The sequence below is a fragment of the Triturus cristatus genome, chromosome 12, assembly GCF_964204655.1.
Source record: "Triturus cristatus chromosome 12, aTriCri1.1, whole genome shotgun sequence".
In the NCBI taxonomy this organism is placed as follows: domain Eukaryota; kingdom Metazoa; phylum Chordata; class Amphibia; order Caudata; family Salamandridae; genus Triturus; species Triturus cristatus.
The window spans coordinates 222,250,575-222,278,370 of record NC_140595.1 but is presented as its reverse complement, the minus strand read 5'-3'; the positions used below and the strand labels follow the sequence as shown (position 1 = coordinate 222,278,370).

General features: G+C 49.1%; 1 protein-coding gene across 5 annotated transcripts in view; it reads left to right on the top strand.

Annotated features, from left to right (window-relative positions):
* MLKL (mixed lineage kinase domain like pseudokinase) overlaps positions 1 to 27,796 on the top strand; it is a 642,399-nt gene that overhangs the window by 334,382 nt on the left and 280,221 nt on the right. For all 5 annotated transcript variants that reach the window (XM_085639671.1, XM_085639670.1, XM_085639672.1 and 2 more), the window contains one exon: positions 11,673 to 11,762. In XM_085639671.1, the coding sequence (XP_085495797.1) occupies positions 11,673 to 11,762 (90 nt within the window). The remainder of the gene's footprint in view (positions 1 to 11,672; positions 11,763 to 27,796) is intronic.

Sequence of the window (27,796 nt, the reverse complement as noted above, 5' to 3'; positions counted from 1 at the left end):
CTTGTTAGTAAAACACATATGCAAGCGTTGTTCTGGCTACAATATGGAATGTGGTGCATATTAGTTTACACAAAACATAATTAATATCATATTATGAATTATATGAGAGGATCGCATCTGAGCAAGTCTCTTCTACACGAGTCCTTGCTCCATCAGTAGTGACCAAGTGAATCAAAACCATAAACATTTACTAGGGTTGTCATGTAGCACCAAGGAGCTCAGCTTCAACAGTCTATGTGGTATAGCGAATGGACAAAAAGGATCATTCCTCCTGACGGCAAAAGAGTTGTCTCCCACACTAACATCTGGACCTACAAGCATTGTAAAGGTATTCTGTGCTGCGTAATGCAATATAAACCAAACAGTACTTTTTTTAAACCATATTTTATTGGCATTTGTACATTGACAGTGCATACAATTGTTTGTATACTGGTCCAGCCTTTGGCGTGCCATCATCAGTAACCCTTTCCCAACAAAACTATCCCCCTCCCCCCTTGAGTTGCTTGCTAATAAGTGAGATGTGGAAGATATATGCGAAGAGGCGGTATTGTGTAAAAAATACCAGGAGGTCGTCCGCATATAATGTGATGAAATGCCGCCCCATAACTGTCTCCAAGCTCCCGTAGTTCTGGCCGCTTCTGGCCCTGCACGCCAGCGGTTCCATGGCCAGGGCAAACCGGAGCGGGGAGAGGGAACATCCCTGCCTTGTGCCTCTCTTCATCCTCTGTCTGGTTGAGATAATCCACCCTGTGCACACGCGGGCCGTAGGGGACGTGTAAAGGAGCCGCACCCATGCCACGAATCCCTCAGCTAGCCCCATCCTGGTCAAGACCTCATATAAATATTGCCACTCCAGGCTGTCGAACGCCTTTTCAGTATTTACTGCGAACACCGCCGCCGCATGTTTGTCGTACCCTTCCGAGTCCATTACTGCAAGGAGCTGCCGGATGTTTATGGCCGTATTCTGCCCGGGATAAATCCCGCCAGGTCTGCGTGCACCAGCAGGGGCATGTGCGTCAGGAGACGCGTCGCGAGGATTTTGCTTAAGATTTTATAATCCATATTCAGCATGGACAGTGGCATGTAGGCCATATAGTCATGAGGTTCCTTCCCGGGCTTAGGTATGGGGACAATAAGAGCTTCTCTGACACTCTCGGGCAGCTCTCCCAGCTCTCGGGCCCCCTGGTACATCGCAGCCAGTTGGGGGGTTAGCTCATCCGTATATGTAGCATAAAATTCGGCCGGTAGGTCATCTGTGCCCGGGGTCTTGTTTCGTGCCATGCCCTTGATAGCGACCCGTATCTCCCGCTGCATAATATCAGCCCCTAGTAATTCCACCACTACAGGGTTCAAGCCTGTCAATGGCAGGTCAGCTAGGTATTCCCTGATTTCTGCCGGATCGCATATGCGCGTCTTCGTGTAGAGTTTGGCATAGTAGCGCGCAAAGATCTCATTAATCTTGTCTGGCTTAAAGTGTCTGGTCCCCCCTTCGTCCTCCATCTCCACCAGTGGAGCGCCCCTACTCGTTTGGTCCGTCAGCCAGGCCAGGAGCGAGCCTGATCTGTCCCGTTCAGCATGTGTGCGCTCTAAGTACTTCTTGTAGTCGAAGCTTCTAAGCCTCTCTGTTTGCTTCGCCACTTATTCTTTGGCATCTAAGAGTGCCGCGTGCAATTCCGGGCGTCCTAGCCTCTTGCGTTCTATCTCTCTGAGTGCCGACTCTGCCTCCTCTACTTCACGCGTGATGACGCGCCTAACCCCGGTGGCCCGTGTAATGTACTGGCCTCTCAAAACCACCTTGAACGCATCCCATTCTACGTTCTGTGATGCGGCCGTGCCCGCGTTGGTTTGAAAGTAGTGCGTTATTTCTTCTCTGATCTCCTCCCTGAAGACCTGGTCTTCCAGAGTGTCCGGGCGGAGCCGCCATGTGGGGATCACTGCTGGCGGGTGTGCCCATTTCAGGAACATGATCAGTGGATTGTGCGCGCAAGGTATTCTGCGCCTGTGACCAGGCGTTGGACATCTACTGAGCTGAGGAAGGCGTCTAGGCGTGCGTGTACTTCATGGACCACGTAAAAGTAGGAGTAATCCCTCCCCTGTGGGTTTAGGGTGCACCATGAATCAATCCTTCCCCAACTCTGTCTCCATGTAGTGAATGCTTGGGAAGCGCGTACTGCCTGGGTGTTTTGCAATGGAGGGTGGGACCTGTCCAGTAATACGTCGTCTACGCTATTGAAGTCGCCCCCTGCTATAACCGTACCCACAAAGTATTGTGCATAGATGCTAAGCAAATTAATCTCTCGGCCCTCTAGTCTCCCCTTTACTGCTACGTATTGCCCCTCCGGATCCACCACTCAGTGTAGTAGCTGGAACAGTACCCCCGCTTGGATCCATATTAAAGCCCCTCTCATATAGGCCGAATAGGTGGTGTAGTAGAGCTGCCCCCTTCATCTTTTGTGTAGTGCCTGCCCTTCCTTCTGCGTTAGGTGTGTTTCCTGCAGGAGGGATATCTGGTCTCCCCGTCTCCTGATATAGGAGAGGAACTTGTGGCGCTTTGACATGGTATGCATTCCCCTAATGTTCCAGGTCATACATTTGTAGTATTGTTTATCAGCCATTGCCTTTGGATTCGGCAAATCGGCCGGTACCCAGGCCGGGCAGTGCCCCCTTCTCGCCCCCCGCCCTCTGCGCCATATAATGCCTTACACAGTGCAACTTAAGGTTTCTCCCCTTGTCAACAGTAAACATGTTCCCCAACTCCCACTCCCCAGGATAAGTAGGAAAACCCCTCCCATCCAAACCAGTATAAAAAGTCTGCAAGTGACTGCTTGCAGTTCGATCAGTCAATCTCAGGGGGTGGCCCCTCATCTGTGCTCTCCCAGTCTCTGCGGCCGCCGTCCCCCGCTGAAGCTTCAGTGAACCGCCCATCAGCTATGCTCCCCCTTCTACCCCTGTATCTTAATGATGAAGCAGAAGTGTCTCACGGCAGTCTGGTTACATTCATCACTATCTCCCGCTCCTAGCCATTAGATGATGCCGTCCGCTGTCTGCGGAGTGACAGTGGGCAATGTCAGGCTCTGTGCTTCAGAGTCGCTGGACCCACACTCCGAACCTGTGTCTGCCACTTCTTCGCCGCTCTCAGGGGGACCCGAATTCTTGGTTCCGCCGCTGATCAGGGCCGCCACTTGCATTGAGCTCCGTCGTTCTGGCTGTGCCGCCTCCTGTGAAGGCGCCAAGACTCTTTCCCGTTTCTCCGATTTTGTGAGCCGATTCCTCTTCTCCGTCCCCCGTCAGGTTCTGCGCTTGTGCTGCTCCTCCATGTCGGTCTATCCATTCAGACGCCTCCTGAAGAATTCCGCGCCCTCTGTCGTGGTAACTTGCAGAGTGGCCGGGTACTGCATCACATATTTGTAATTCAGTTGGCGTAGTCTCTGTTTTACATCCCGGCACGATCCCCTTCGGCGTTGCACTTCGCGGGAAAAGTCTGGGAAAATGCGCACTATAGAGTTGTGCACTTGGATATCGCCTTTGAGCTGCGCCGGAGTTAGGATGTGATTCCTGTCTTTGTAGTGAAGGAGTTTCGCTATCACCACCCGCGGCAGCGCACCTAGGATAGGTGGCTTCGCAGGAACGCGGTGCGCCCTCTCCAGGGCAAAGAAATTCGACAGGCCGGTCGGCGCCACTTCGTCCCTGAGCCATTTTTCGAGGTAGTCCACCATGTTGCGACCTTCAATTTTCTCCGGCAGGCCCACAATTCTCCGGTTGCTTCTGCGTGATTGATTTTCTGCGTCTTCCGCCCTGTCCTCAAGTGTCTGCACTTTAGTTTCCAGCATCATCATTCGTTGCATATCTTTGACCGCCGGGATAGCTTCAGCCAATTCTCATTCATTTGTTTTGACCCGGTCCGCTAGTTTCTTGTGGTCTTCCCGAAGCAATCCCATATCCAGGCTGAGAGAATCGATTTTTCCCTCCAGGCGTTCGCTGAGGGTGGTGATAGCTTGCAATATGTCCTGTAATGTAGGGTCTGCAGGGTGTTCCATCCTCTCGCGGACTTCTCTGCCTCGTCTGGGGGCCTGCTTGTTGCGGGTTCCTCCTTGTCCTTCCGTTTCAGGGGCTTCCATATGGCGTCCACCCGCCCCAAGATGTTCCGAGCGCTGCGTGTGCTCATGGGGTGCCGTCAGCCACCTCTGTGGAACGTTTTTTGGATCCTGCCCGCAGGCGCCCCTCGGGCTGCTCCTATGGTGCGTCGACTGTCCAAATCCCCAGGGGCCTCCTGGCGTCTCTGTCGGGGGGAACGTGCCTTCTTGGGTTAGTTCAACGCCCAGGGCCCTCCAGCTATGCTGCTCCTCCGCCTCTTCCTCTGTTCAAGGCGTTGCTCGGAGCTCCTTGGGCCCACTCTCAGGGCAGCAATCTCCACGCTCCTCGAGGTCCAGATAAAAGTCCTGGGAGGTCCCCAGGTACCCCCGCTTGGTTTGCGTGTGTCCTCTGGCCCGTGTGGCCTATGGGGTCTGCCAGCAATGCAGTCCTCTCACCTCCAGGGGTGCTGCCTCCAGTGTTCAGCCAGGTGGTGGTAAATCAGGCCGCGCAGCAGTTATTACGCTCTGTGGTTTCCCTGGGAGGTCCTCAGGCGTCGTCACCGTCTCCCCTCTGGGCGGGTCTTCCCACCTTTCCTCGCCAGCCTCACTTCAGGGGCCTCCAAGCCCTGTGCAGGATCTCGCCCAGAGGGGCGGGAGGGAAGTACCACAGGTCCCAAGCCGCGTCGCAGCAGCCTTTCAGGCGCCTTCGTCTTGGCACACCGCCATTTTGTCTGCTTCTGGCTGCCGCGAGTGGCGCATTCGCTCTCCCTCTGCTAGAGCCTGGGGGGTCCCTCCAGTCAGCACCTTGTGGCAGGTGTGGGGCCGAAGGGGGAACACTTCAGTCCTCCGCCCGTGGGCGTCCGCACTGGCTTTCTGCACTCAATCCGCTGCCATCTTGGCCGGGGGCGCTCGCAGTGTCCGATTTTCAGCGACCTTACCCCGCCAGCCTTACTTCATGGGCCTCCAATGCCCTGTGCAGGATCTCGCCCGGGTGGGTGGGAGGGAAGCACCACAGGGCCCAAGCCACGTCGCAGCAGCCTTTCAGGCGCCTCCATCTTGGCGCGCCGCCATTTTGACTGCTTCAGGCTGTCGCGAGCAGCGCATTCGCTTTCCCTCTGCTAGCACCTAGAGGGTCCCTCCAGTCAGTAGCTTGTGGCAGGCGTGGGGCCGAAGGGTAACACGTCGGACCTCCGCTCATGGGCATCTGCGCTGGCTTTCTCTGCTCAATCCGGGCTCATCAGCACCCGCTGGGCACCGCCGTCTTGGCCGTGCTCCCAGGCCTGCTCGCCGTGTCCGATTTTTGGCGGATCAGGGCCGCGGGAGAGGTTTGTTACTCCTCCAGCGCATCCCTACTGCTCTGGCCGTTGTGGGGGTGCGCTGTGGGGTTTTGGGCCCCGATTAGGGCTTCAGGATGACTGTGAATGGCGGCCGGCCGACGGGCGCTCCCGAGCAGTGCTGCTCACTCCATCGACGCCAGGCCACGCCCCTCCATAAACCAAACAGTACTTAAAGGAATGGGTGGGTAATGCATTATTTGCTATTGATTTTCCAAAATATTCTGTTGGGAAGGGTGCCTAAATAACTTATAAAAGTTGGTTTTTGAAGGTTGAGACCAATGCAACGTGCTAAGTGTATTTAAGAATGTTCCATTTGTTGTCCCTGAAACAAGAATCTAAAATGTCATAATATGCTCGGTCTGCTTGACCAATGTATATAAAATGCAGCATTTTCCATTCATTCTTTTAGAACTCAATGAGGAAGACCCCTGTAAAGAATGCATAGCTCACCCCAGTGGCACTTTGTGCATCACTGACCAAATATTGCCCAGAAAAAGGACCTCTCTAATTATGAAGTGGGCCACAAAAGTGAAAGGGGCTCCCATAAGTCATATTCACTCTTGGTATGAAGATGCTCTGCCCACCAATGTTTGAGGTGTGAGCCTGCGCCCCCCCACCCCCCGATCTTTGGGTCTAGTTGTGCTCCTGTAATCACCATACAGAGGGGCTGCCTGGCCTACGTGGATCAGGCCTCCCACAGCTTAAGTTTTCCCTTCAGTCTAATGTTTTTCAGGTCTCGCCTGGCGTGTGCTGCGCACATGCGCAGTCTCGCTGGCAGGATTTAACGTTTTGTGGTATATTCTGTAAATGGCTTTAAGCCCCGCCCCTCTTTTCCATTGGCCGGCATCACCGTTTATGCTAAACGGTGGCCAGCCATTGTAAAAGAGCTCTTCATGACGTTTTCCTTCGGCTTTTTGAGCCGTCCCATTTGGACGGGCTCGTCTGCCTTCCGTGCGTCGCGAAAGCTTATCTTTATGGGGCCATGTGTTTAAAGTGACAAAAAAGGGTACAAAGTTCCTCATGTACAGTGACGACGACGAGCCAGTAAGAGAATATCTCAGCTGGTTAGTGCTAAGAAAGGCCGATCAGAAAAAGGGAGGGAAATTCCCTTAATTTGAACTAGTGCTCTCACACACCCAGCAAGCTAGGTGTCATGCTTCATCATATGAGCACTGCCCCTCGTCAAGTCGGCGCTGCAATCCTTGACGGGCTCCCGAAACCGGGGCTCTTTATCGGGGATCTTTTGTTCGTGCCGAGGGTGCATGGGGGTGAGGGGCCTAGTAGGTGTGATGTAGCAGAGAAGTGTGAATTAAAAGGGGTTAGTTGGTCCTATTTCAACTTTATTCCAAAGGTCAACTACCCTATTAAAAATGTGTAGAGTGGCTAAATGCTAGGAGTTAGGTATCTAGGCAAGAGCTCTACTCTATATGATCAACATGTTTCTTGCCACAGAAGTCAGGAGGATCAGGGCAATTCGTCAGGATCAAAGTAATACTGTCTACAACAATATGTGGTAAGGTGCTATCTACATACCACTTCTTATGGTTTGTTCCTGTAGGGAAAAAGAAGAAACTCTTTATAACAAATAAAATAGCTCTTTATGCTGTACATAGCTATGAATATTGTGTCAAAGTGATCACCGTGCTCGGGCGTGCAACACGCAATTTCATTATATAGTGGTGTCTCGAACGCCATTCGGGAGTGTGGGGTGGGGCGGGAAATTTAAAATCCAAACAATTCTACGGAAAGTAAAAGGACTCACCTAAAAGGGCTGCTACAGTCGTTAGCAACGGTGCTGGCGGTTACAAAGGAGCCCAATTGGGTCCTAAAAGGGACAAAAATTGTCAGAAAACCGTCTCTATTAGTATCTGTGTGTTTTTTAAAAAAGACGGATTCACCACATAGAAGGTCAAGGTGCCAGCAGGTAGCCGGGCAAAGCCGCAGTTACCATATCCCTAACCGATCCATCCGTAACGGACCCAGAGGTCGGGTCAGAGTGATGACCTCGGTGCAGAGAGTCCGTGGGAATAGACCAGGAGGGTTCCGGTCGACAATAGGCAGATGTGGCTCCTCGGGGATAGAAAGGAAATTAAAATTAAAGTCAGTACTCACCGACGTGGATTCACGTCCAGGAAAGTGACCTACCCAAACCGCCAGGAACCGGGGTGGTAGGTATCGAAGGGGAAGACGAGAAGATAAACAGTTATTCCGTGTGCGTCATCAAGTGCGTAGCACGTCGTGACGGAATGCGCTCGGGGAGTACAACCATATGATTGGTCCCAGGCATGAAAGAGCGTTACCGTTGCTAGGCAACTTAGTGACTTTGTCTATTGGCCAATTGGAGTGTCTCGCTGTTGAGTACGCTGTGTGAGATAGTACGCGACCATCATGGTGTGACGTGTTGCGCAAATGGAGTCTGGCCAAGTGATTGATTCCAAACCCAGAGAAGCGTCTCTGTTGCTACGCAGCTAAGCAGTGCCTTGTAGTCACCAATGATGAGCTACTACTTACTGATCAATATACTACTGTCATGTATTTCACTAGTGGATATTGTGTTTAACATCCAACGCCATTCGGGAGTGACATATTTATATCTTATCACCCTAGGCGTTAACTACTACACGACCACTTAACTCACCACTGTGACGGCCCCCGCCCCCCCCCCCCCCCTCCCTGTTTATTAGCGTTCCTTCACTAATATTGCTCTGGTCTCTAACCCGCCAATCCTCAAGCCAGTAACGTTGGGCGCCGCCTGATGGTTCACGTACCAGTTTTGGCTGGTTAACCCTTCCACAATACATATCGCTTACCCCTGCGACAACGTCATTAGGTCGCGTAGCAACAGAGACGCTTCTCTGGGTTTGGAATCAATCACTTGGCCAGACTCCATTTGCGCAACACGTCACACCATGATGGTCGCGTACTATCTCACACAGCGTACTCAACAGCGAGACACTCCAATTGGCCAATAGACAAAGTCACTAAGTTGCCCAGCAACGGTAACGCTCTTTCATGCCTGGGACCAATCATATGGTTGTACTCCCCGAGCGCATTCCGTCACGACGTGCTACGCACTTGATGACGCACACGGAATAACTGTTTATCTTCTCGTCTTCCCCTTCGATACCTACCACCCCGGTTCCTGGCGGTTTGGGTAGGTCACTTTCCTGGACGTGAATCCACGTCGGTGAGTACTGACTTTAATTTTAATTTCCTTTCTATCCCCGAGGAGCCACATCTGCCTATTGTCGACCGGAACCCTCCTGGTCTATTCCCACGGACTCTCTGCACCGAGGTCATCACTCTGACCCGACCTCTGGGTCCGTTACGGATGGATCGGTTAGGGATATGGTAACTGCGGCTTTGCCCGGCTACCTTGACCTTCTATGTGGTGAATCCGTCTTTTTTAAAAAACACACAGATACTAATAGAGACGGTTTTCTGACAATTTTTGTCCCCTTTTAGGACCCAATTGGGCTCCTTTGTAACCGCCAGCACCGTTGCTAACGACTGTAGCAACCCTTTTAGGTGAGTCCTTTTACTTTCCGTAGAATTGTTTGGATATTAAATTTCCCGCCCCACCCCACACTCCCGAATGGCGTTCGAGACACCACTATATAATGAAATTGCGTGTTGCACGCCCGAGCACGGTGATCACTTTGACACAATATTCATAGCTATGTACAGCATAAAGAGCTATTTTATTTGTTATAAAGAGTTTCTTCTTTTTCCCTACAGGAACAAACCATAAGAAGTGGTATGTAGATAGCACCTTACCACATATTGTTGTAGACAGTATTACTTTGATCCTGACGAATTGCCCTGATCCTCCTGACTTCTGTGGCAAGAAACATGTTGATCATATAGAGTAGAGCTCTTGCCTAGATACCTAACTCCTAGCATTTAGCCACTCTACACATTTGTAATAGGGTAGTTGACCTTTGGAATAAAGTTGAAATAGGACCAACTAACCCCTTTTTATTCACACTTCTCTGCTACATCACACCTACTAGGCCCCTCACCCCCATGCACCCTCAGCACGAACAAAAGATCCCCGATAAAGAGCCCCGGTTTCGGGAGCCCGTCAAGGATTGCAGCGCCGACTTGACGAGGGGCAGTGCTCATATGATGAAGCATGACACCTAGCTTGCTGGGTGTGTGAGAGCACTAGTTCAAATTAAGGGAATTTCCCTCCCTTTTTCTGATCGGCCTTTCTTAGCATTAACCAGCTGAGATATTCTCTTACTGGCTCGTCGTCGTCACTGTACATGAGGAACTTTGTACCCTTTTTTGTCACTAGTCATATGGGGTATGTACACTGGACCTCTCTAAATAACAACACCCCTAGTCCCTACCTTTGATATAAAAGCCATGTGTTTAAACACATGACCCCATAAAGACAAGAAAGCTTTCACAACGGACGAAAGTGAAAGCGGACCGTGCTTGTTTCCTTGTTGCATTGGTGTCCTAGACAGAGGTAGCAGCAGGGAAGGGGCGTGTGAACCGTCACTTCATCGTTCAATTCATTGAAGCTGCGGGACCGACTGGTCAGGCAGAGGGAACTCAAGCTCAGCTCCGCATCAGCATAAAGTCTCAGCGCGCCCGCTAACCGGCCCTCCACCATCCCCGCCGGCCATGGAGTGGAAAAGAAAGACTACGTCCTGATAACAATGGCGGAAACAATAATCAAGCTTGTGGCAGCACCAGCACTGTATTCTCAGACATTTACTGGTGATGATTGTTCCTGTAATAAAGGCCGCTGCGGGCTCGCTATCCTTCCTTCTCATGCCCCCTTTACCGAAGCTTAGCGTAGCTCAGGAGGGGGTAGGCAGCAGCATTCACTGGAGAGAAGAGGGCCTGCGCTTCAGCCTAGTGCTACTTCCAGCAGCGCATTTCCGTGTTCCTAGCCATGTATTATGCCTCTCCCAAGCATGCAGCCTGCTTGCTGTCCCTGTTCTTTGGTTGGAGCGAGGGGACCGGTGTCCACCCATGCTCCGGCAGCCGTTTGCGCCCGCTGCAGGCAGGAGACAGTCATTGTGTTTGAAAAACAAAACATGCACTGGAGCCTTAATACTGTCAGCCTTTACAGGCATGAGCGATGGTTAGTTTTTTAACTGAAAGCATATGCCGGAGAAATAAACAAGTTGCCACTTAAAGGTGCTACAGTTACCGCTCTACACGAAGTGTTAAGCAATAAATTCAGTATTTTAAAAAGAAAAAGCTATGTGATCCTCCTCAGCCTGTTATCATTGACAGAATTACAGGGGACTTACACATTGTTTTAACAATACTAATTGAAAAGTAAAACCATCAATGCTTAACCTGCAGTGCTGCATGACTGTTCCACATGGCAGGGTTTGCTCCAAAAACGAGACCAAAAATCTTTTGTCCATAACTCATCTCCCCGATCTCCCGTGCCGTTCCCAACACCATTTCACCCCTCCCACTTGCCCGCCCCCATCACCCCTCCGAGGTCAAGCATTTTCAATGCAATAGGTCTCGCATTTGCGAGATTTTACGCTTGTGGCATTGTAAATGACAATGTCTTTTATTTATATTTTCAAAACCAACACGTAAACAAAAGGCATTGCCATTTACAATGTCAATAGCTCAAACTCTCACAACTGCGAGACCTATTGCCTTGCAAATGCTTGTTTTTAGAGAAGCTGTGCTCCACGCTATGGGCTGACCAATTTGGTGCAAAAGGGAAGATTGCTTTGCAGAGCCGGACTGGTAACCAAAGAGGCCCTGGCAAAAATGTTCAAACCATCCCTGGTCACTAAGTTCCTATTCAATACGTCCATTTTCTCTCTCGCCTTCTGTCTTCTCTCTATTATCCCTCTCTCTCCCTAGTCTCTCCCCATCCTCTAACTCTCTCTCACCTTGTTTACATCTCCACTGAGCCTGCTGCAGTATATCTCCAGAGGTGGCGGGAGGTTTGTCGCAGCGCATATGGAGCATGCTTGTATTTTAGCCGTTCAGATGTGGCATTTGAGGGCTAATGCTGAATGGGGACGATCTTGTAAGGCCATGTTTGCTGGTGGCCGCCCACCAGCACCCCCTTAGTCCTCAGCCTACAGATGCTTTCCAGGGGTCCCAGATGGCCAGTCCAGCCCTGGAGAGGGATTGGGTCAAACTCTATGAAAGGATGGGAGGCGCTTTTCTATTGTAGTGATTGTATCTTGCCTTCTTGGTTGTAGATTTTGTATCGATATTACTGTGTATTTTGTAAACGTGGCTTTCTTTATCTCATTGAATACAGGTGGGATCAATCAGGTCACTGACACTGTTGATAACGTACAGAAAGATGTGAAGCTGGTGGGATCTCAGATTCAGGAAATTCTGGCAATGTGTAAGCACAGCTCTAATATAATTTCTCAATATATGCAGCTCTAGAAAAGTATGAAATATATTAAAAAAAATACTGGCTGTCCATCACCAGTGTGTTCTTTTAGCTCATCTTTTCATTCACCTGCTAATCATTTTACTTTAACTGTGACTATATATATATACATACATATATTTATGCCATGGCATTGAACATAAACATGGCCCATTATCTCATGTTATTTGGATCAAGGGAACTAATAAATATGCATTTAGAAATGTATTTCCACACCGCAGAGTTTATTACCACAGTACTGCAAAAGTGACACTTAAAATGCCCCACAGGTTGCATGTAATAATTACTTTACGGAGAGAAGCAACATCTCCTAGTAGTCATGAGGTATCTTTGGTATGATTTTGCATTGCTGCATAAATGTAACCCCTTGCATCCTTGTTTTGGTTCAATACCTACTGTTAAAACAAATATACACAAAAAGATTCATGGCAAAAACCGTACATGCAGATGTGTAGAATATATTTTGCTATTTATTTCTTACTATTGAGTGTGGTGGGGGAGTTTCAACAATTGTACCAAATAGCATTGTGCACTCTGTGAGTCTTCATATATGCATATAATCTGCATGTATACAGATCTATATAGTTCACTGATGTAATTTGAAATTCCATCAGTGATTCATATAACATATTATCTGTGATCTCATAATGCCCTATGTGAATTCACGTAACTAAGATGGGGCACAATTTATGGTTAGCCTACCATAACTAACAAATTTCAGTGGTTTGGGGATTTTGTTTTGTAACTATAACTTCACTTTTGACTGTGTTTATTTTCAGTGAATTTCCGAGGTGTTTTCAATGTATGCCATAATATTTTATAAATGTTCTAAGCATAACTCCACTTTAACTGGCTTACAGTGAATCTCTGATGTTTTTAAAACATGTTATCATAGTGTATGTATTTTACGAGATATAATCATAAATTGAACAGTGTTTTCTCTAGTAAATGTATAGGTTTTTTTCAAATATGTTATATTTTGTGTTGTGTTGTAACCATAACAATGATTTAAATGTGAGATTTAAATAATTCCCATGCATTTTGTCAATATATTTAAACATACAAATCAGCCAAAACCTGTTGTTGAGATATCTTTAACCACATGAATTTCAAGCCAACCTAAGACACTTTTATAATGCTACTTTATCAAAAACTACTAATTGGATTTACACCAAGTCAAACAAAAGCACTTCCTTGGGCAAAGTTATTCTTTCATGCCATGTTTGTTGTAATTCTGATCAGCCGTTATTTCTGAATTGGAGGACAAAGAATTGATCGAGCCTTGAATCTCAATTTCTTGGTGTAATCATTAAAGAGAATCCCCCTCTGGTCATATTGACCTTAGATTGTTGACTTGGAGTATGAACCAGGAGCCAACACTAGCAACACATTACACTCACAGTGAAACCAATTTTGACTCCACAGAATTGACAGAGAGAGTGTTGTCCACACAATAAGGGTTTAATTAGTTAGTTTAGTCAAAGTCACAATCCAATCAATTAGCAGAGATTCAGTAATTATATGATAGGATCATACATATTTAAATGATTGTGCAATCTGGATTTATATATTATGAGGAAGAAGATGCAACATATAGCAACAGGGATACCTGGATCCTTCCCTCCAAGTATCTGTTCTGTATTACTTCCCAACTTGAATACATATTCACACTTGCTCTCTAACATAAACTTATTGTGTGCAACATCTACCTTTCTATGCCCGCACAATTTCCCTCGATGTTTCCAGTCGAAATTCAACTTTGTTGGTGCTTCCAGATCTCTGTGTTTCTCCTCTTCCTTTCCCCATTTATCTTTCCCAATATCTCTTCCCATCTTTGTTCGCTCTTCAATAACTGCTCTTCTATCTTCCAAATCATCAATGAATTTCTTTTCACTAGGGCTTATCGTGCAGATCTGGTTCCATCTATGGGCATGGGCAGAGTCAAGCTTTGTTGTGGATCCAAAGGATCTTCAACTGTCTCCATCTCATTAGCATTAGGATGTGGATTCACAATGACGCCTGTGTAGGTACTTTGCCCGTTACTCTCCCCGATCACGCTGCGGTGTGGAAATTTGATTACCCTGACACGTGAACAGTAGCGCTGAACTTTTTTTTTTTTGTTGTTGTTGATTTTAAAACCTTTATTGAAAAATAAATTGCAATTCCAGGTTACAGAAAAGCACCAAATTATAGCACCATGCGCCTATATACAGAGAATGTCGATAAGGTTGTTCCAATAAATAAAACACGTCGAGTGGCTGCATCACGTCACATATGTTATCAAAGACAACAGTGTGCAATACGTTAACAGGATGGAGGAGCCTAGTTAGTAGGAGAAGGAGCAGGCCCAGGCAAAGGGAGAGGGGAAAGGGGGCTGCAGGCCAGCACCGGCGGCCGCTGCAGGCAAAGTGCCAGCAGGGAGTACGGGAGAGGGCGCGTGATTTGTGAGGGTGCTGGCAAGAAGATAGGACACCAAGGGACCCCATATGTCGAGTGGACGAGATCTGGCAGGTATAAGGTCCCAAAATTTGGACAGTAAGGTTTGGCAGCGTGAGGCGTCCTCAAGCCAGTGAGCGAACTTGGGTGCAGGTTTGCGGCCCCAGCACATGGAAACACTGCACGCGCGAGGACCAGCAGCATAGCAGTCAAGCGGCGAGAAGCATCTGGGCAGAACTTAACAAATCCTAAAAGGCAGAGCAGGGGGTCAGGCTGAACCATAGAGGAAGTGATCTCGGAAATGGCGGCACAGACCTCTCGCCAGTAGTCAGAGACCTTGGGGCAGAGCCAGGCAAGGTGGGAGAAATCTGCAGCAGGGGTGGAGCAACGCAAGCCTCTGTCGCTGGGAATGAGCCACAACTTGTGTAAGTGTACGGGAGTGCGATGGAGTCTGTGTAAGTATTTGAAATGGATGAGGCGCAGGCAGTAGTTGGGGGACAGACGCGTGATTTGGTTACAGCAATAAAGCCAGTCAGCTTGGGAGATCTCAATGCCAAGGTCCGCTGCCCAGGCCACTCGCGCCGCTCAGCAGAAACAGAGGAAGCCACAAGCGAGAGGCCATAAAGCTTGGACACCAACTTCCGAGGAGAGGAGGACGAATACAGAAAGTCCAGAACAGCCATCTAGGGGGGAGGCTGAGGGAATGAGGGGTGTAACTCCCTGCAGATCGCCCTAAGCTGATAAAAGACGTAAGGTGTCCATAGGACCGGAATTGTCTGCGAGCGAAAAAAAAGTGTTCCCGGGGTAAAGATCCGCCAGCGTGTTAAGCACTAAGCGGAAGGCGTATTTGGCCATACCAGAGGGCTGAAAAGGAGGGAACGCCGAATGACAAACGATTGGCATTGTGATTGCTGAGAGTAGGCGGGCGCTGTAAAAGCGATGAAGTCCGTCCCAGGCCCAACGCAAGGTCCCAACATGTCAATCTCTATGCGCGAGAGTGGGGCTGGATCGAACAAGGCAGTCGAGAGCAGCCACGGGGCGGCCAAGTCTGCCTCCACTGCAACATGCTGCTAAAAAGGAGTGGGGTGCAGCCAGAAATGCAGAGTGTGTAGAGTTTAAAGTTGGGAGCCCCAAGACCGCCGCACGACATCGGAAGGGTGAGGATGTAATAAGCAATCCTGGGCTGTCTTCCGGCCCAAATAAGCGAGATGAGCAATGAACGGACCCTGCGAAAAAAATGAGCAGTAAGGAGAACAGGCACATTGAGAAATAAATATAAAAACTTCAGGAGCACAACCATTTTGGTGATTGATATCCGTCCCGCTAACGATAGAGGCAGTTGATTCCAATGGGGGATTTTGGACTCAAGCCAGTCAACATCATCAATCCACTTTAATCGATTAATTAAAATCATAAAAGTACAAAACAACATTTACATTCATAGACAAATACAAATACATTAAATAACAATATTATGCGCATCATATAAATATTCATAAAAAAATTTTCATAGCTCTCAGGCTAAAGTGCATACAGCGACATGATCACTAAAAAAGTACCGAACCATCAAGTCCACCAAATTTTGAAAATTACTTATATGAGAACTTGATCAGATTTGGTCAATAAAAATTAAGACAAAATGGAAAAATACATAGAGGACCAAAAATCGATATATATACTGTCTTATATAATTAAACAAAAATTTCAATTGGCTATAATTCTACCCCTCGTCCTGACTGCAGCCACTAAAAAGGAAGCAATATTAAAAATTTCCCACGTGTTGGTTAACAGTTGTAAGTAGAGTAAGGCAGGTTTGGCCTGAAGAAAGCCCCTCTTACGAAGTAAGGGAACCAAAAACTTCTTCCGGATCGCAGTGTAATGTTTACAAAACAGTAAGAAATGTAGAGTATCTTGGATAGAGTAATTGTCACAGGAGCATAAACCTGCATCCTCAGGTTTAGACCAGCTCGGAAAGTCCCCTAAGGACAAATGTATTAGATTAAATCGAAATCTGGTCAGGAGCCAACGATGAATCGGTTTAGTAACTGTTAGCAGATAGGGTTCCATTGTCAATGTTGTTTTTATTAGAGAATGAGCCCTTACTAGTGGTTTTTGTAACTCAATCCCTTCCCTTTCTGCCATCATCATTTAAAAAAAATTACTTTTCACCCATTTCAGATCAACCTTCCTAATATTTTCTGGGTGATCATATAGCTCCTGACGACCCAAATTAGAGAGCATAGATTTGACATAAACTAACCACTTGATATTAGTCACTTTATCCAGCTTAACACAATCCCGAAGTATCTCTTGGTTAAGGGTTAACTCTGGATTAAGCCACACTCTGAGCCAGCAAAGTAACGGCGCCAAGCTCAGAGTGTCATATAGAAAACCCAATCCCAATTCCTGATGTAAAGAAAAATTAGGGGTAGATTGCGGTACTGAGAGGAGATTCCGCAGGAATCTGTTTTCCGCTATCTGTAGTTCTAACTGGGGTTTATAACCCCAAATAGCGGAACCGTATCCTGCTATGGCCAGGCACTTAGATGTATACATTTTAATGATGGCCTCCATTGGTCTTGCCCCCAACCGTTTAGCAAAACCTAATACAGCAGAAGTTGATCTAATTACTGCGTTCTTTTTCAGTTTTTGCTGTGGGGCCCAGGTACTCCTTTCATCGAAAACTACCCCTAAATAAGTAAAAGAGGGGACAGAAGACACTAAACCTCCATTACAATAAAAAGTTCTTGGTTTTGTAACTCTACGACCTGTAGACAAAACATGCGATTTACCTATATTTACAATCAGATCCAAGGACAATATAAAATCTCCAAATGCATCTAAGAGACGCTGTAAACCTATCGCAGTTCTGGCCAGTAGTACAGCGTCGTCCGCGTATAGGAGAACTGGGATTGGAGTATCTCCTACACGCGGGATATCCAAACTCGCTTTAACCAAGGATTTGTCCAGGGCATTGATATATAAGGTAAAAAGCAGGCACCCCTGTCGAACCCCTCTCCTAGATTTAAAAGGTTTAGAGCACCTACCGTCCTGGGACAACCTGATCGAAGCAGTGAGATCACGATGGAGATCTACTAAAAAGTAAACCAAAGCCGGATCCAGACCCATTTCTAACAAAATAGACCACAATTTCGACCTGTTAACCAGGTCGAAAGCTGAGGTCAGGTCCATAAATGCCAGCTTCAGCGTGCCCTCCTTTGCCATGGTATATTTTCCTATTAACATAAAAAGGTTCAGGCATTGATCCATGGTACCTCGACCTTTACGGAAGCCATATTGTAGGTTACTTATAATATTATTATCGTCAGCCCAATCTGTGATCTTGCCTAATATAACCTTGCCTAATTCTTTTACAACCGAATCAATCAAGGATATGGGTCTATAGCACCTTGGTTTACTCCGCTGACCCTTTTTAAAAACCAGTATAATTGTTGAGTGACGCCATGATTCAGGAGGCCCAACCAAAGCCACAGCATTAAAGACGTTTACCAAAATCTTTGCCCAGAAACTGGGATTATGCTTATAAATATCAGCTGGGCCTGGTGCTTTATTACTTGATGTATTTTTTATGGCCTTTTCTATATCCTCGTCTGCGAAGGTAAGAGGGGGTAAAGCATGCTGCAAAAAGTTATTAGACTCCAGATCACAAGAATCATTAGAGCCATAGATCCCTTCGAAATGGGTCAACCATTGGGCTTTCGTAACATTATTATCCTGGCAGTCATTATCCCGACCTGAAAAAAGGGGAGTATTAACAATGGACCAAAACTTGGCACTATCTTTTAGGATATTGACAGATAGAAGGGCCTCCCAGGTTTCTGCTTTAATTTCTGATTTCCGCCTATGGATAGCAAGCTTATAAAATTTCCTACGGCTCACTATCAAGGGCCTATCTTGTGGGGAAGTTTTCAAAGCTAAAATTAATGCACGATGCGCATGCGAGCAATTTTCATCGAACCATTTTTCTTTCAATTGCACGTTCCCTTTAGACTTAGTAATCAGATCTGTAGCAATCTGAGAGCAGATACCCACAAAAGCTCCCAGTGTGATGACCTCCGGATTTGTAGGATCGTTACATAACGCTATGAGATCCCTGCTATTCATACATAAATCATTAAAAAATGTAGTAGGTATCACTTTGGTCCACTTAAGCCGCCTGTCTTGATCACAAGTTGCCATCTTGTTCGGACCTAATATTCCCCCTCCCGTTACTAAAATCCCACAGTTGCAAGCCAATTCCAGTAAAACCGGATTGTGATCGCTAAAAGGCGAGAATATGGCGTTATAGTAAATTACCTTATCAAGCAGATTAGGAGACAAAAAAATATAATCAATGATTGACTCACTATTCTTAAATTTCTTAAATGAATGGTAACGATCAACAAAATTTGCAAAAGAGGGTTCAAAAAGATCGGTTTCAGCCAAAAGGCTCTCAGGGCAGCACCCCGCTGGGAGTGCTCAAAATGAGGGGTCTCTGAATTATTGTAAAGAAGGTGATCAGAAATATAACAATGATGGTCACATAAATGTATGTTAAAATCCCCTAAAAGTAAAATATGACAATTAGTGGATTGATTATCCCTATAATCAACTAAAAAGAGATTCAATTTCTTCAAGTGCTGGTTAATTACTTCACTATCGCTTGAATTATAGAAATTGATAAGTAGCAATTTAAAATTATTTGGACGGCTTACTTCTAATACCAATAAATTGGCCGAATCGACCTCTATTCTTGTTAATGACCCTTTAAGATTATGGGATAGAAGGAACATCAGTCCACCCTTGGCTCTACCAGCCTTCGATGGACATGCCGGTAGGGAAAATGATCTATACCCATCTACCCAAAAACCGTCCCCCTTCTCCCATGTTTCTTGGAGGGCGATTATATCATATTGTTTAATGGTATTCAGCCATAAAGGATCGTCTCTTTTGGAATTAAGTCCAGCGATATTCCAGGTAATAATTTTACAATTTGGACTGGGATCTTCTCTACTCTCAACTTGTTCATTGTCCATAGAAATCAAATCCACTATAGGCACCCCTGACCCCAATGGTCAATCATTCTGATCCATCAGGGTGAGGGGGAAAAAACTATTAGAAGACAACGGTCCTATATCCCTGGTAGTGGGCAATAAAGATGAGTTTTTTACTGGTAATATTTCTGCTTTACCATCCCTACCATTAAATAGTCTATTGACACGTTCCTGGGGGGCAAACCGGTCCACTTGAGGAAGGTTAATGAGATCATACTGTCTCCTAAGGGGAGGATAAAAGAACCCCAAGGGCACAGCTCTGATATCCCCACCAAGGTGATCAGTTATATTCCAAAACATTCTGCCGGCTAGTTTGCAGTTATTAAAATTGACTATAATACAGTCCCCAGGGACACGTTTAGGGCCATTACCCACCCATCCAACTCGTCTGGCCATGATAATATTGGCAGAAATCCCAGCAGGGCCAGAGGAGTGATGCTCACACCAATACTTTCGCAATAAGGCCGCTGTAGATTCAGTATCATCAGCCGACAAAGGTGGGACCCCAACTAGAACTGCAACCAGAGGAGTAGCCTCTGGCGGTAAATTAATTATACATGTATTAGGAGACGATGTTTTCCCCAACTGCTCTACATTCTGGTTACATGTATCATTGCTGGTACGCACTACACGATCAATACAGTTCTTGTCACCAGTTAATAAAAGGACTTCACTAGCTTCTTGAACATTAGGTTCTACCGCCTCAAGATTTGGTTTAGCCATAGATGATGGCTGATGTCCCAATGAGCAATTCCTTTGAGGACCACATCGACAAAATCAGCCTTGGGACAGGGGTACAGCAATGAATTTAACCGTCCACTATCCTGTAAGATACGCTTTGCATCCGATCTGAATGAGTCAATCATACAGTCCAAACGGTCACATTTTCTCCTCAGATCCGCAACACACGTATTCATGGTGTCAATAACATCCTTAGCAACATTAGCCAATATGGCCTCAAAACGAGACGAGAAAATCTCTTCCACCAGGTTCCGTAGCACCAATTGTGTATTATTGTCCAACACAGGAACGGGCTTTACAAGGCTTGCTTTAGGGCCCCTTTGTTTTTTACAGGCTTTTTTGGCTACGGGCCGCGGCCCCTGTGTTTTACCTTCCTGGCATATGGGCATTGTTAACCCCTCAATAACAGGGGGTTGCAATAATGAATCCCGTTCCCCCAGACCGGTACCATCAATCACTGGGAGTACAGAAGCAATATTTGGGCCATTAGACGCAATCACCTCAGGAACCAAGGGTATAGAAGGCACTAAGGTAAGTAAAAAGTCTTCGCCCTCCTTAGATGTTAAACCCAATTCCCTTTCGGCGACCTCAATTTCGTTATTCAAAACTCCCACCGCTGTAGTCAAATAGGAAATAATAGAAGAGGATTTGCGGGGCACTTTAGCATTAGAACCCCCCTGTACTTGAGTTCCGGCCAGCTTCCTCTTACCCATTTTACGGATGACAGGGACGTGGCCCAGCCCAGTCTCCACCTGGCTCCGACGGGCGCGGACGGGCCCGCCCTTGGCCCAGGCTTTGCCCGGGCAGCGCCCGGGCACGCCCGCGCGCGTCCCGCGCTGCGTTGTCCCCTCGGGAGTTTTGAAGGCTCCAAGCGCGCCCAAAATCAGCCCTCCACAACTCGTCCACGTCCCTACTCGGCCAAATACCCAAGTAACGAGTAGGGCCAGATGCCCACACGAAAGGGTGGTCCTGGGTGAATGGTACGGTGGCGTTGGTAAGAGGGAACAGGACTGACTTGCTCCAGTTCAACTGTATGCCCGAATAACCCCCGAACCTAATAATCTCGCGCACTAGAGGGCTGAGGTTGTCCTGAGGGTTTCGGACGTATAAGGTGACATCGTCCGCATACATGGAGACTAGGAGGGCACTGGCCGTGAACCCGATGCCCCTCTGAGTGTGGTGTTGGCGGAGTCTGGCCGCCAAATAGCATGGGTGACGGGTGCAGTGCGCAATGGGGATGGGATCGGATATTTGACCGTTAACCCAGAGACGAGCAGTGGGAAGGGTGTACAGGAGCGAGATTTTAGGCATAAAACCCTGGCTAAATCCAAGGTGCGTAAGGAGTGAAAATGAAAAAGACCATTCAAGGGTATCAAAGGCTTTAGTAGCATCAAGCAGGGCAGCAACCGCAGGGAGTGACGGGTTGATTTGATGTAATACGGAAAAAATGGTCCGAAGGTTGTGGGAGGTCACGCGGCCAGGAATAAAGCCAGACTGGTCCGGGAGGGCAATACATGGCATAATAGGGAGAAAGCGAGAAGCGAGCAGCTTGGCTAAGATGTTGTTGTCCGTATTAATAAGGGAAAGGGGGCGATAAGAGTCACGAAGCTCGGGAGGGTTACCGGGTTTGAGAAGAAGGGTCAGCATGGCTTCACAGAGCGATGGAGAGAATCGACCGGACTTGGAATGATTCGTTATACATAGCGGCCAAATGTGGAATTAAAATCGGGGCAAAACTCTTATAAAAAGATACAGGCAAACCATCCAGACCAGGGGCCTTGTTGCTGGGCATGCTATTTATAGCGGCGAGTATCTCTTCTTTGGAGAAGGACACGTCAAGATATTCTCAATTGTAATTTTCGAGCCATAGGAGTTGAATGGTGTCAAAGAAATGTTCGAAAACCACTGGCGAGGGGGGTTGTTTGCCGTGTATAGTTGCGTGTAGAAATCAGTGAAACGTGACTGAATTTCGGCGGGGTACATGGTTCAAATCAGGCCACCGTCCTGAAGTGCAGTAATGTAGGATGTGGCGTGAGGCGGGCGAAGCAGGCCGGCCAGGGTCCTGCCGGGGCGATTTCCCTCACCAAAGCGGCATGCCCGAACCTCCCTGCCCAGGAAGGAGAGCTCCCTATTGGCCTCTTCAGTGAATTCTGTGTTTGCTGTGGAGTTGGGCAAGCAAATCAGGGCCAGGAGTCAAGCGATTTGATTTCCGATTCCAATTTATCAAGCGTACTACGGATGGCCCGTAAGACTCCGGACTGTTTAGAGATGCATTTTCCACGGATGACAACTTTGAAGCCTTCCCACAGCGTGGAAGGAGAATCCACAGAGCCTTCGTTGAGTTCAAAATAATTCATGATTGCTGTTTGGATTTCATCGCAGAAAACGGAGTTGCACAGCGCGTTTGTTGGAAGCGGCCAAGAGAACGCACGCCGAGGAGAGAGGGGGAGACGAAGGCGTAGCTGGACCGGTGTGTGTTCAGAAAGAGTGCGTGCCATGTGATCGGTGGAGGTGAGCATGGACAGGACATCGGGGGAGGTGATCCAGAGCTCTATCCGGGACCAGCAGCCACGGGTGCCAGTAACGCAAGAGGCTCCGCGAAGCTCGGGGCGCAAGTGACGCCAAGCGTCATAAAGGGAGTTTTTGGTGAGAATGGAATTGAGGAGGGCCGTAGCGTGTGGGTGGGAAGCGGGAGGACCCGAACGGTCCAGATCAGTGGAGAGCGTGACATTAAAGTCCCCCCCCCCCCCAAAGAAGCGCAGCCGGGCCAAGGGACGATATGTGGTGCCACACCAGTGTAAAGAAGTCTAGGTCATCGTTATTGGGACCATAGAGGGCAGCGATCGTCAGGGGTTGTGCCTGGAGGAGGCCGTGGAGGATGACGAAGCGTCCATTGGGGTCGGTGATAACCTTGGTGGTGCCAGGGGAGTCAGCGGCGTATGAGTATAGACACCCCACGTGTGTAGTTAGAATAGATAGAGGAGTGTGTTTCTCCCCAGTGCCGGGAGAGGAGTCTGGAGGCGGATGCCGGGAGCAAATGGGTTTCCTGGAGCAGACAAACATCAACCCTGTGCCTGTGGAGATGTGCATGCACTAGCCGGGCCTTGTATTTTCCAAGTTCAGAAAGTTGTGTCAGTCATTCAAGCAGGGGGTGAAGAGCGGATGCCAAGCGGTAAGAGGGAGGCGGTCGGGGTCCGTGTGCAGATGGATATGAAAATGTTAGCGACTGGAGAGGGAATGGGCAGCGCGACAATATAGGACAATATAGGAGGTGATGGATGACAGCCAGTGGGCGACCATGGCAGAAGACAGGGCTCTGAGGGGAGCCAATGGGTCAAACGTACGAGGTGAATGGCGGCAAGCACCATGCGCAGGAGCGTGTCGTGGAAGGGATGAATATGATGGTGCAGAAAGGTGCGTCGGAGCAAAGCTGGAGCAACATCGGTAAAAATACAGTACATGAACCAAGACCAATATAACAAAAACAAAGAAGCCTCGGAAGGAGGCCTCAACTCCCAGAGGAACACCCCCCACCCACACCAACCCTCCAATCAGGTTGAGAGACCACCCAAATCCACCCTAGGGAACCACAACTGGGAAGGGAAAAATTAAGGATCAAAGTGGGAATTATCCTGTGGGGGCATGGCTTCGCTCGGCTTTCACCCCTGTCGAAGAGACAGGGTGGCCAAGCAGAGATGAAGAACAGATGACGTGATGTACAAAGTCCAGCAGAGGTAGAGTCAGTCCTGGCCCTCCCGCGGGGCCGCCAAGAGCCGTTCAATACAGGTCAAACATGTCGAGATCCCGGGCGGGGAATCAAGATGGAGAAAAGAATACAGCCAGCTCCGTGGAGAACGAGATGATCACTCATTGTCACTTAAGACGCCGTAGGCAGAGTCCTGAGATTGAGCTGTAGAAGAGCGGTTGGTGCGGTCGAGCTTCTTGGCGAAGGTGAGAGCTTCTTTGGGATCAGGAAAGACAAGAGTTTTGGAGCCCTGTCGGACCCGCAGCTTGGCAGGATATGCAAGAGAGTACGGGATCTCGTGCTTTTGGAGGATGCGCTTCGCAGGCAGAAACTCGCGTCAGGCAGCCTGAACCGCAAGAGTGTAGTCCGGGTAGAAGGACAATACATTACCTTGGTGACGGACCTCGCCCTTGTCCCTGGCCGCCCGGAGAATTGCATCCTGGTCTCGGAAATTGAGGATTTTGGCAATGATGGGGCGAGCCGGCAATCCAGGTGCGGGACGGGGGCCAAGGGAGCGGTGGGCGCGCTCTACAATAAAAACAGTTCACGCACCAGTTGCTCAACGAAATCCTCATGCGCGAAATGTTCGTGGATTCGGGTATCCCAGTGATACGGAGGTTACTACTTCTAGAGCGGGCTTCCAAGTCTTCGTTTTTGGTACGTATGAGCGCCAAGATTTTGTCCATCTGGAGTAGCTTTTGGCGATCCTGGGTGGCATCATCCTCAACGTCAGAGATCCTCATCTCAGCATGCAAGAGACGGTTGTCCTGTGAGTCCTCTCGTGACTTTACCACATCCAAGCGTGAGGAGAGCTGGTCCAGCTGGGCAGCGATGCCAGAGATGGCAGACTTGACCTCCAACATGATGGCCTTGAGATCGTCCTCCTGGGAGGCGGCCATCTCCGCGGTGGGAGCAGTCGCCTCCGTCGGCGGTCGCACCCTCCTGGTGCATCTGGCGGCGTTGATCGAAGGTGATCCTGGGCTGTTTAGGGTCGGCTTTACCCATGTCACCAGCCGAAAGGAAGGCGAGTGGGAAGCACTGCTTGGTGGCGGACCAACAACGCCTGCAGATAAAAGAACGACAGACAGGGCAGGCAAAGTATGTGAGAGGTGGCACCCAGGAAGACACCAGAAGGAGGGAACAAAGGTGTACCAGCAGGTTTCCCGGGGCCGTCAGGTTAGCCAGCAAACAGGGAAGCGGCCCAACAGCACGTGGCACCAGCTCCACAATTCTAGCCCGTGAATAGAGGCAGACGTGGAGTCCGTGGAGCACTCGTCAAGGGGCACCAATAGTGGCGGCAATGCAGTTGCTGACAGGAGAGTGCAGCCGTGGGGGCGCTGCGACGGGGATGCAAGGAGGGGAGCGAGGCCTAGCACGCACGGGGCCGGATCCAGCGGGTAACAGGAAAATAAAGACTATACAGGTGTAGGAGCCCCGTGGTGTGACACACGCGCACCCCAGCCCAGCCGCAGCAGCCCCAGGCAGAGACAGCACTCACCTGGGTCCAGGGCAAATAGGCCGTCCCAGGAGCTGGCAGCAGTGAAGGGCAGGAAGGCATGCCCGCAGAATCTCTGCGTGGGGAGACACCCCTGATGCAGTCTGTGAGTGAGCAGCCCCCACGTCAGAGCCGCGCACGAGGCGAGAGGTTGGCGGGGTCCAAGGCAGCCGGCGGCAATGCAGGGCTTAGGCGGGTGAACGGCCGCGCCGGGAAGGATCCAGGTGAGGAGGCGGGCCGTAGACTGAGGCCGGATGATGGAGAGACGTTAGGCCCGCGTCCAAGGGCCGAGGAGGCGGGGATCTCGCCACCAAAGGGGGAGCAGCAGCGGGGTGAGTCGTGGGGGGCTCGCCGCACGCGTCGCCTAGCCAGAGTGAAGCAAATCAGGACCTAGCGGGTGCCGAAGTGGAATCGGCCCGCGCTTGTTGGTGATGAAGGCTGGGCGGTACGGCATGCAGACCCCCAAACCCTGCCTCCGAGAGCCCCCGGCAGGTGGAAAAACTCACCAGGCTCCTCCGCTTGCAGGGGCAGGCTGATGTCAAGGCAGCGCTTCAGGCAAGGTCGCTGCGAAGTGGGGAGGCCGCGAGACAACGGCTGGAAGGCCCAGATCGGAGATGTAGGCCCGGGGCCAGAGATCGAAGCAGGAGCAGCGGAGCGAGTGGCATAATGCTCCCAGCGGCACCCCGAGGCAGGATGAAGGTAGGGATGTCGAAGCCAGGCGATCAGGAAGCCATCATCTGTAGGATTGTGCCGGATTTAGGAGCTTGGCCGGCAGAGCCCACTTAGAGTGCGGCCATCTTGCAGCCGGCCAAGCCACGCCCCACAGTAGCGCAAAACTTAGGCATGATTGGGTGGTTTGAGATATGTTGTCGGGACCCGTGAGCTGATATCTCCACGGTGGAACAGGAGAGGGTGATTCAGGCTTTACGGGCTGTCCGGTCGGCATGCCGCTCTCTCCCTATTTTCAGCTGCTCTCTGGTTTGGTGGCTCGCTGCACGAAGTATGCTCAGCAGAGGGCTGAAAGCCAGCAAGACCCGCAGGTGGCTTTGCTCCCACCCAGTGAGGCATCGTGTAAGACTCCCGGAAGAAAATGAAGGAGCCAGCGGAAGCTTCAGTAAAGGCCTGATGGGCGGATAAAAAAAACTGCAAGATGTGTCGCTGCGAACCCCCCTCCCAGTCAGTGGTGCGTCTCAGCCTTCAATTATGGGAATGCTTCCTGTGTTGGTAGTGGGGAACCTACCGGATGGACCCAAGGAAGAGTGCAACATTGTTACGACACCTCAGCTACATGCAACTGTTGAAGCTTCATGGGCAGTGAAACATCTTGAAGAAAGCAGTGACAGCCCCCAGGAAACTCTTAACAAAGGCCTGAAGGACGCTTTGCTGCAAGCTATGGGGGATGTGTTGGATAGGGCTCCTGATGTAGTTAATCCAACGCGGGGGGGGGCAAGAATGGAATGAGGGGGCGAGCTGGGCTTACTCTGCCGATAACTGTGCTGATAATAATGCCTTGAATTCACAGAAATCCCTGATGGGGTTAGGTAGTTCACTGTTTGGAATGGGAAAGGGGAATGGATGTACATACAGCTTCCCGGTCACCGGACATTAGGGAAAAGTTTTTTCTTTGACAGACAATTCAGACCTTTCTAATCTAAGCCTCTCTTTATCCGTTGAGGATATTGTTTTAGACTCTAGCAGTGGTAGCATGTCAGGTGAGCCTTTCGCAACTAAATGACTGTGCTCCAGAGGAGCACATAGAAAGAGGTGGGTACATGGTGGCCCTGGACGGAACTCTGAAGAGAATATTGCCCACAAATCGAAATGGGATTATTCTGCTACACATGGGTGGCTCCTCCGCTGAGACGAAGGAGCGTCGTCCCACTGCTTTTAGCAGTGGGAATGAAGGAAAAATAAAATGATAATAACTGGACATTATTATCGTTTATTTGATCCTGCATCTTTGGGGTGCATGGCTGCTCTGCTCTCAGAGCAGGAGAAGGAGTGGTGACACTATAAAGTGCACGTTGGACTGGCTTTCACAGGCCGGCCAAACAGTCATGTGCACTTTGCATGTTCTCCATGCAGGCTGCATTACAGCTTGCATGGAGAACATGCCCACCCCCATTTCCCATATGAGCGCCAAAACATGGAGCTCAGACCAATCACAAGGCTGCATTGCAGCGTTGTCATTTGTCAGGGGAGCCTGGGTGCTTACCAATCGCTGCGCTGCATTGCTGCATTGTGATTGGTCAAGGGAACCTGGCTGCTTCCTCTTCCGGCTCGAACGGAGGGACGTGGTCGACGCAGAGAGACACGAGGAGGTTAATTTTCTTTTTTTATCTCCACCCTCGCCCTGCCACCTCCCATCCATGCCAGCCGCTACTGCTGCTACACAACAAGTGTATCCCGAGGGGACAAGCGGATTGAACTATGTTTGTCAAACTCAGATCCAAGAAAGTAATGTGCTTTTAAATTACCTTTTAAATGTCAGTGCAACGTAACCCTCATTGTC